The sequence below is a fragment of the Adiantum capillus-veneris genome, chromosome 21, assembly GCF_014529385.1.
Source record: "Adiantum capillus-veneris isolate H3 chromosome 21, ASM1452938v2, whole genome shotgun sequence".
In the NCBI taxonomy this organism is placed as follows: Eukaryota; Viridiplantae; Streptophyta; class Polypodiopsida; order Polypodiales; family Pteridaceae; genus Adiantum; species Adiantum capillus-veneris.
The window spans coordinates 122,517,285-122,526,384 of record NC_140951.1 but is presented as its reverse complement, the minus strand read 5'-3'; the positions used below and the strand labels follow the sequence as shown (position 1 = coordinate 122,526,384).

Genomic DNA, 9,100 nt, shown 5'->3' with positions numbered 1-9,100 from the left:
GAACCCCCCCCATGTACAACGTATCATGGGTTTTGAAAGCACTGGGAGAAAATAATAGCTTTGACAAGTGGTGGACCTTGCTTCTCTCCATGCTTCAATGGAGCCGAGGCTGGACACATGTTGGAGAGAAGATGGTGGCCCATGAAATAAGACCATGCATGCTATAATCAATCATATGTTGTACACATGGTGGACCTTGCAATTGTTTTATATGCCTAACTTGGACAAGTGGAGGACCATTGATTACCTTGAGATACCAACAAAAAGACAAGTTTGGACAAATGTAGGACCACCAAGCCAGAATCTCTATGATACAATAGAGTACAGGTAGGACACATAGTGAACCTTGATATCAAACCATCCATGCTACTAGAGATGATAGGTTGCACATGTGGTGGAACCTTGTATCAATGTTCTATGTGTAGTTTTCGACAAGTGATGGACCTTGAAACTAATCCCTCTAGGCTACAAGAAAAAAGAGATGGATGAGGATGCTAGACTACTTTTGTTGCATTTCCACATCCCATGTTACCACATATACTATAGGGTTCTTGGATAAGTGTTGGACCTTGTGTCAATGCTCCATGTCTAGCTTGGACAAGTGGTGGACCTTGGTTCTCTCTATGCTTCAAACGGGCAATAGATTGGAGACACAGTGGCCTTGTTTTCTCAATGATTTTATTTTTGGGAAACCTTGGAGGCACCATGTAAGAGGCACTCTAAGTCTTCCATACAATGGACCTATTGGACTATCAAATAATGATATCTTTCTTTAATCTTGTCATTATTTTATGCATAATACTTTCTTCTTTTTGCAGACACAAAGGAGTTAAGTGATATAAAAACTAGATGTATTTCACACTATGATTGGCATGAAGATCCATTTGGGACACCAACTTTGCCTATTCCCAAAGATGAAACTTTCCATATTAACGGTGTGGATTTTGAAGTGCGACTTTCATGTATTCAAGGTGCTGGTTATGGCTATTTGTCCATACTACCCTCGAAAGTGGTGTTACTATTCTAAACTATGGAGGGCATAACTATAGATTTCAAGACTGGGAAAAGATATGCAAAATATTTCCAAGAGCTTCTAAATATTCTCTTCTAAAGGATCCAAACATAGAAGAAGAGGAAGATCAATCATACATTATTGGTTGTGTAGAAGAAGGAAACGTGTCAGTCTATATAAATAGTTCTCATAGTACAAGTGTATGTCCCAACGTGCACTATACATTTTATCCAAATTTTTCACCTTGGCACAAATGCACCTCTTCACACATCAAGTCAGAAGAATATGGCCATGTATTCATTCAGACTATTTGTCAAGTTGAAGTAGGAGAAGAGTTGTTTGCTGACTATGAATTTACTTGACATTGTAAAGTATTGTACATGGATGGAAATATCAAGTACATGCATCATTTTCATTTTTCATGGATGAAATCTCAAGTGAATGTAACATTTGATTATTGTTTAGTTTATGCTCGACAAGAATCTAGAGTGCTCTTATGATTTGTGTGTTGTCTAACTTACTTGAATAAGTGGTGGCCTTTGAATCCAAATCTAAGCCAAATCTCTAATTGTTTTCTTGTAGTTTAGGTTGGACATTTGGTGGACCTTGTATCCATGTTTCCTCAACAAGTTGTGGCTTTTAGTTTTCACTTTAAGTACTCATCTTTAATAAAGTGTAGGATGGAAAATGTTGCTTTAGTAGATTGTATTTTAGACAAGTGGTGCTTTGTGTACCAACACTAAAAATGGTTGCAAGGATTCTAATAGTGATTTTACCTTAAATAAATTTCTTACTAGGAGTTCTACATGTAAATATGGTGAATTAAATTCTAGTGAGTTTTGAGATACCAATGGTGTGTGTGTTTTCTTAGATTCACAAACTAGGATGGATAATGCTCCTATGGTTCAGTCAACAACTATAGAATCCATTGATTCTATGGTTTCTGAAGTGCCCAAGATGGATGAAATTTCTATACTAGAGTCTAGTGTTGTGCAACTTGAGCAAGCTTGCAATAATGAGAACCAAGAAATCGATGCTTCAAAAATGCAACAGACATCAAAAGAGATTGAAAATTCCACTCACGAGCTATTTCCAGTTGCTACTACTTCATGTAGTGTAGATGTTGAGAAATCCATGCTTACATCTATATTGGATTTAAATGGTCTATTGTTGAAACGTTCCCCTCAACCATCCTCACACCACAACTCACTGAAAATGGATTCAAAAAGATATATTATACTCAGGCCAGGTTGCATCCAATTCTTGAAGATGTTTAATGTTGAAATTTGGTCGACAACTACTAGGAATAATGTGTATCAAATCCTTGGAGCACTAAACAACTTAGCTGAGGATACATTGCCTTTCTTTGCAATTTGGTCGCAAGATGTTTGCTACACCGCTCAAACTCAAAATTGTTTAGACCCGACAATCGAAACGTTGAGGCAATGTTCAAGCCTCTAGAAAAAATTTCCATGGGGTTTGAATGTGATCCACAAAGAACAGTGCTTATTGATGACTCTCTTTACAAGGGATGTATTTCACCAGCAAACGATTGCATTTTCCCACCACAATTTGATGCTGAGAAGATGGTTGACAATATGCTCTTGGAAGAGCTACTACCATACTTGTTTCAGCTTGATGAGAGAAGGGATGTGCCTGATTTAATTGCTTCTAATCATTATGGACAACCTATAGTGACAAATGATAGTGAATACAAACAAATCATGGAGTATTGGAAGTAGAAAAATGATTTTTGGTCAGCTAAGGTGTTCTTTACAAGAAGAATACCACCTGCAAAAGGAGACAGAGTGAAACTATCATTGAAGATGCAAGTGACACAAGCCACTGCAATGAAATGGGAAGAGCCCAAATACAAGAGATATTGGCAAAGGAGCGTACACCCATTGAAAGCATGAAGGCATCACAATTGACCACTTTAGCTAGGCAATTGGGTTATAACACAAAAGGAGTTTTGAAGGCAGCCATAGCAAAGGCTTATATAAATAAGCTAGGTGAAAGCTAAGAACAATCTTCTAAGGCTGGATAGAAAACAACCCTAAGGTACTAGTGACATGTCATATATTCTTGATACACATGCTTGAACACTCATGTGCATGGTATCTAACAAATCTTTCTTTTTATTCCTTCCTGCAGGATCTTACAAGGATATTACTAGATGGAGCTCAATCAATAGATATTTTTGATATTTTTGCTCAAAATAATGAAGCAATCACCTACATTTTTGTTTATCACTTTCTTGAGATATTTTCTTTTAATTTCTAATCATCAAATGAAATGAAAAGTATCCTTCTTATTAAGATTGATTATCTTTTTCTTGTTCAAAACTTTCAATTGTGGTTGATAGTTTTGTTAGCATTAGATTGTGCTTTTTTAGTTTGAAAAAAACTATCAAAGATCCAAGTCTTTTTGTCTTTACTTAAGTTATGAATTGTGAAAGATCCAAGTCTTGTTGCTTTACTTAACTTATTGATTGTCTATGTAATAGTCCTTAAAACAATATCACATGGCTTTCTTGCTCCCATGTCTCACATTGGTGTTTAGGGAAGACAAGTGGTGACCTTGAAAGTATGGTCTCATATCTCGATCAAGTGAAGAGACATGAAGCTTAAATAAGCTAGTTCTAAAATCCACATGGAGATAAACAAGCTCCACCATTTGTCCAAGCTCTCTTCCATTAAAACATGAAAAACCTCTGCTATATTGTACAGGTGGAACTTTTTTTCAAGGTCCACCACTTGTCCAAGCTAGGATCCATTAAAACATGGAAATAAACAAAGCTCCACCAATCGTCCAACCTTTAGAGTTGCAAAGTGTATGGGTTTTCTAAACTAGGTTTGGGAAAATAATTGAAGGTCCACCACTTGAAACATGGAGAGAAGCAAGCTCCACCATGTCTCCAATATGCTAGACTCCATTGAAACACCCTAAACCCATGATATTTTGTACATAGGGGATGTACATTCAAGGTCCACCACTATCCAACCTAGTATCCCTAGTAGCTTGATAGGTTTGGTCTCAAGATTCACCACTTGTCTAGCCTATAAGGTTATATCTTAAATGGTATTTTTTATCACAATTTGAAATACCCATGATATGTTTTACATGGGTTTTTTATTTCAATGTCCACCACTTGTCCAAGCTAACTCTATTGAAACATAGAGATAAGCAATGGTCCACCACTTCTCCAAGCTAGTCTATATTGAAACATGGAGAGATGGATGCTCCACCATTTCTCCAAGATAGGCTTCATTGAAACATGGAGAGAAGCAAGGTCCACCATGTATCCAAGCTAGGATCCAATTAAATACCCTAAACCCATTATATTTTGTACATGGGGGGTTTTATTTCAAGGCCCACCACTTGTCTAACCTATTTTCCCTAGTAGCATGAGTGGTTTGGTCTCAAGATTCACCACTTGTCAACTCTATGTCAATATATTAAGAAGATCTAGATCTTAAGGTCCACCACTTATCCAACCTATAAGGTATATCTTAAATGGTATTATTTCTCACGACTTGGAATAGAAATGATATGTCTTACATGAGGGTTTTGTTCCAAGGTCCACCACTTGTTCAAGCTAACTCTATTCAAACATAGAGAGAAGCAAAGGTCCACCACTTGTCAAAGCTAGGCTCCGTTCAAACATGGAGAGAAGTAACCTCGATCATTTTCCAAGAAAGGTGTCATTCAAACATGGAGAGAATCAAGATCTTTCATGTCTCTAAGATGCTAGGTTCCATTGAAACACCCTAAAACCATGATATTTTGTACATGGGGTGTTTACATTCAAGGTCCACCACTTTTCTAACCTATTATATCTAGTAGCATGAGTGGTTTGGTCTTAAGATTCACAACTTATCCGCTCTATGTCATTATATTAAGAAGAACTGGGTGTTAAGGTCCACCACTTGTCCAACCTATAAGGTTATATCTTAAATGGTATCCTTCACCACTTGTCAAGGTCCACCTCCACTTGTCCAACCTATAAGGTTATATCTTGAATGATATTTTTTCTCATCACTTGTAATGCCCATGGTATGTTTTACAAAAGGGTTTTGTTCCAAGATCCACCACTTCTCCAAGCTAACTCTATTGAAACATAGAGAGAAGAAAAGGTCCGCCACTTGTCCAAGATAGGCTCCATTGAAACATGGAGAGAAGGATGCTCTACCATTTCTCCAAGATAGGTTCCATTGAAACATGGAGAGAAGCAATCTCCACCATGTCTCCAAGCTACGCTCCATTGAGATACCCTAAACCCACAATATTTTGTACATGAGGGGTTTACATTCAAGGTCCACCACTTGTCCAACCTATTATCCCTAGTAGCACGAGTGGTTTGGTCTCAAGATTCACCACTTGTACACTCTATGTCATTATATTAAGAAGAACAATGTGTTAAGGTCCACCACTTGTCCAACCTATAAGGTTATATCTTAAATGGTATCCTTTCTCGCCACTTGAAATGCCCATGATATGTTTTACATGGGAGTTTCATTCCAAGATCCACCACTTCTCCAATCTAACTATATTCAAACATAGACAGAAACAAAGGTCCACCACTTGTCCAAGCTAAGCTCCATTGAAACATGGAGAGAAGGAACCTCCACCATTTCTCCTAGATAGGCTCCATTGAAACATGGAGAGAAGTAAGTTCCACCATGTCTCCAAGATGCTAGGCTCAATTGAAAAACCCAAAACCCATTATATTTTTTACATGGGGGATTTACATTCAAGGTCAACCACTTGTCCAACATATTATCCCTAGTAGGTTTGGTCTCACGATTCACCACTTGTACACTCTATGTCATTATATTAAGAGGAATTGGGTGTTACGGTCCACCACTTGTCCAACCTATAAGGCTATATCTTGAATGGTATTTTTTCTCACCACTTTTAATGCCCATGACATGCTTTGCATGGGGGTTTTGTTCCAAGGTCCACCACTTGTCCAAGCTATTTCTATTGAAACATAGAGAGAAACAAAGTTCCACCACTTGTCCAAGCTAAGTTCCATTGAAACATGGACCTTAATACCAAATTATTCCTAGTAGAATGAGTGATATTTTGTACATGGGGGGTTTGCATTCAAGGTCCACCACTTGTCCAACCTATTTTTCCTAGTAGGTTTGGTCGCAAGATTCACACTTGTCCACTCTATGTCATTATATTATGAATAATTGGGTGTTAATGTCCACCACTTGTCCAACCTATAAGGTTATACATTGAATGGTATTTTTTATCACCACTTGTAATGTCCATGATATGTTTTACATGGGGGTTTTGTTCCAAGCTCCACCACTTGTCCAAGCTAACTCTATTCAAACATACACTACAAGAGGTTGTATGCTCTTGTGACGTTGTTAGCGACGGAAATACACTGGGTTTTTATAACCCCCGGCATCGCTAAAACCGTCGCTACGAGAGTGTTGCTATCTGCGTCGCTATATGCGTCGCTATATAGCGACGCCCATAGAGACGCCCATAGCGACGCTTATAGCGACGCATATAGCGACGTTTACACAGAAGACTATAGCGACGCTCATAGCGACGCTACAGAGCCATAAATAGCGACGCTTATAGCGACGCCCGAGAGAATTTTTTTTTGGTGGCAAGACATTGAATGCCCTGCCACCCATCAACCATATTGTACTTGATTCACTTTTTAAAAAAAATGCAAGGATAGATAATAGACCCAAAATAGTCACCCACAAGACGCATTGTTTGCAAAATTGACAATTGTACACATCATAGGCAAAATGAATTGATTGGAAAATGTAATAATGACAATTGTACAACATCATAGGCATAAAGAATTGATTGGCAAAAGGAACTGCGGTGACAAATGTAATAATATACATGGTTCAAAAAGACGTATAAAATTCGTCTCATGATACATAATCTATGAGAAACCCTAAACTAATGCTATCTAGCTACGGCTAAACTGACGTCATCTAGTCAGACGTCTCATCACGTCCAAGCGGCGTATCTGTCGGATTCTGTAAAAAAAGACAATAAGACAGCTTTCAGTAAGTATAAACATATAACGACATTTATAAAACAATACAAAAAATAAAAAAGAGTAAACCCTAATACTAACCATGCCGCCGCGAGAACTGAGAATGTCCATCAGGGCGTTTAAGCCCTTCCTGCCTGCGTACTCGCGCTCGTACGGTGTGGGATCACGTCCTGTCATCGACCACTGTCAAAACATACAAAGATTTCATTATGTTAGAATTAAAAAACTCATAAACCCTAAACTATCGAACATAAAGAGCAATGCGAAAACACTTACAAAATCGGCCTCAAATGATGCCTATCCACCGCTCCCCAAGTGGTGCGAGCTCCCTGCCTCTACTCGCGCTCTAGCTGCATCCTTTTGTTGCTTCCACTTGTCGGGATTCTCGCGCGCTGCTTTCTTCGCATTCTTCCAATCTTCTTTGGCCAGCCAATGTGGCCTGTTCCACCCATTCTTGATTGCTTTTTGCACTTCGGAACGCTTGTGTTTGCAGTATTCGCGCATTCGAATCTTCATCAGGTCTTCATTGAAGCGCTGATCCCGTGTTGGAATGGGAAACTCATCATGAAGTATGTTGATGACTCTGTTTTTTAAATCACTTGGTACTTCACTCCATTTGTTTAGTATGTAGTGTCTAAACAGCTGAGAGCAAAGACCACGCATGCGCGAGATCACCTTCTTGCCGTCATCATCCATGATGATGCCGCCGCTGATGTCGACGGAGTAAGGCAAGCCCTCTGGCCGGTGACGCGTGAACCTGGGTGTCCCAGCAGGGGTCTCTAGCGGCGTGTCGATGGGGGTACGGACGTCAGGTGTCTCCACCGGCGTCTGGGCCCCGAAGCGAGGAGTGTCGAGTGGGGTGGCTCCTGGCGGAGTAGGTAGAGGTGTGTAGCTTCTAGGAACAGTCAGCCGTGCAAAACCTGGCGTAGATGGCGATGCTGTGGCTGGTGTGGGGGCGGGCAAAGAAGGGGAGGGTAAAGAGCCTCGTCGAACACGAGGCGGTGTGGAGGCATCGGTGGCGGAATCCCCACAACAACCGCCACCGCCACCACTAGAGCGCCGGTGTCTAGACGAGTGTGAAGCTCGTCTCGTCGACGCCGAATGCTCCGAAAGAGAGGGAGATGCGGATGGAGTAGGAACGCGCGATGATGCGCCAGAGCGATGACGCTCCACGTACCACTGTCTCTGCTGCGGTGACAAAGAAGAAAGAAACTCCTCATCATCCATACCTGCATTAAACACACGAATATTTAAACTTAATATTGAATGCATAGAGTAGACAATGACGCAAAGACCATTAAATACAATGACGTAATGACGCATATAAATACAATGACGCAATGAATTGAGTGATAGAAGAGGCAAGTCGAAAACTCAGAATTTTCAATCAAAAGATGTGAGCACGAGTAGAAAAGAGCGTTATACACCATGGAAGGTACTTAGAGAGCCAAAGCTTTTACAACACGGAGCAAAATTGTTCAAATACAATATTTGTGGCTTTAAGAGATCTCTCTCTCATCCTCGCATAACTCAGCATAACTTCCTATATCTATATAGAGCTCTCCGTTTAAACACATATCCTCTGTTTCATTTTGTAGCTCCTCTGCATGCACCCCATATAGAGTAGTAGCATCTTGATGCTCGTCTGGCACCACCGCAGCGGCTTCTGATTGAGCATCTTCTCTGATCTCCTCCATTGATGCCGTTGTGATTGGCACATGGTAGCCTTCATACGTCCTTGCACTACGAGGGGCTACCTCTATGACGTACCACCAGTTTGATGTAGACTTTGTAGGATGAAATATTACCTGCCAGAGCCACATAACTTACATGAGAGCTTTCAAGCACATAACTTGTAAAAGGGGGATGTTAACTATTTACATACTTACTTGTTCACAATGCTCGGGTAGTACGAAAGTGTCTCTTAGGTCAGTCCATTTCTTAGTAGAATCCACCTCAAGAAAACCAGACTCTCCTCTACGCACAGTAGCGTTGCGACCCTCCATGATTATCTTGAACCATTGCACGTCGAACAAGTCGACAAAAAA

At 40.1% G+C, this 9,100-nt stretch overlaps 1 protein-coding gene across 1 annotated transcript; it reads right to left on the bottom strand.

Moving 5' to 3' along the window:
• Positions 1–6,838: 6,838 nt before the first annotated feature.
• Positions 6,839–7,764, bottom strand: LOC147431657 (uncharacterized). The gene is made up of 3 exons (XM_086493206.1): positions 7,329–7,764; positions 7,134–7,235; positions 6,839–7,032 (listed from the first exon to the last, which is right to left on the bottom strand). The coding sequence occupies exon 1, from the start codon at positions 7,746–7,748 to the stop codon at positions 7,350–7,352; it is 399 nt and encodes a 132-aa protein (XP_086349332.1). The 5' UTR covers positions 7,749–7,764; the 3' UTR covers positions 6,839–7,032; positions 7,134–7,235; positions 7,329–7,349.
• Between the last annotated feature and the right edge of the window lie 1,336 nt (positions 7,765–9,100).

Excerpts from the sequence above, each read along its gene's own strand:
- LOC147431657 (XM_086493206.1), bottom strand. The coding sequence starts at position 7,748 with ATGGATGATGACGGCAAGAAGGTGATCTCGCGCATGCGTGGTCTTTGC.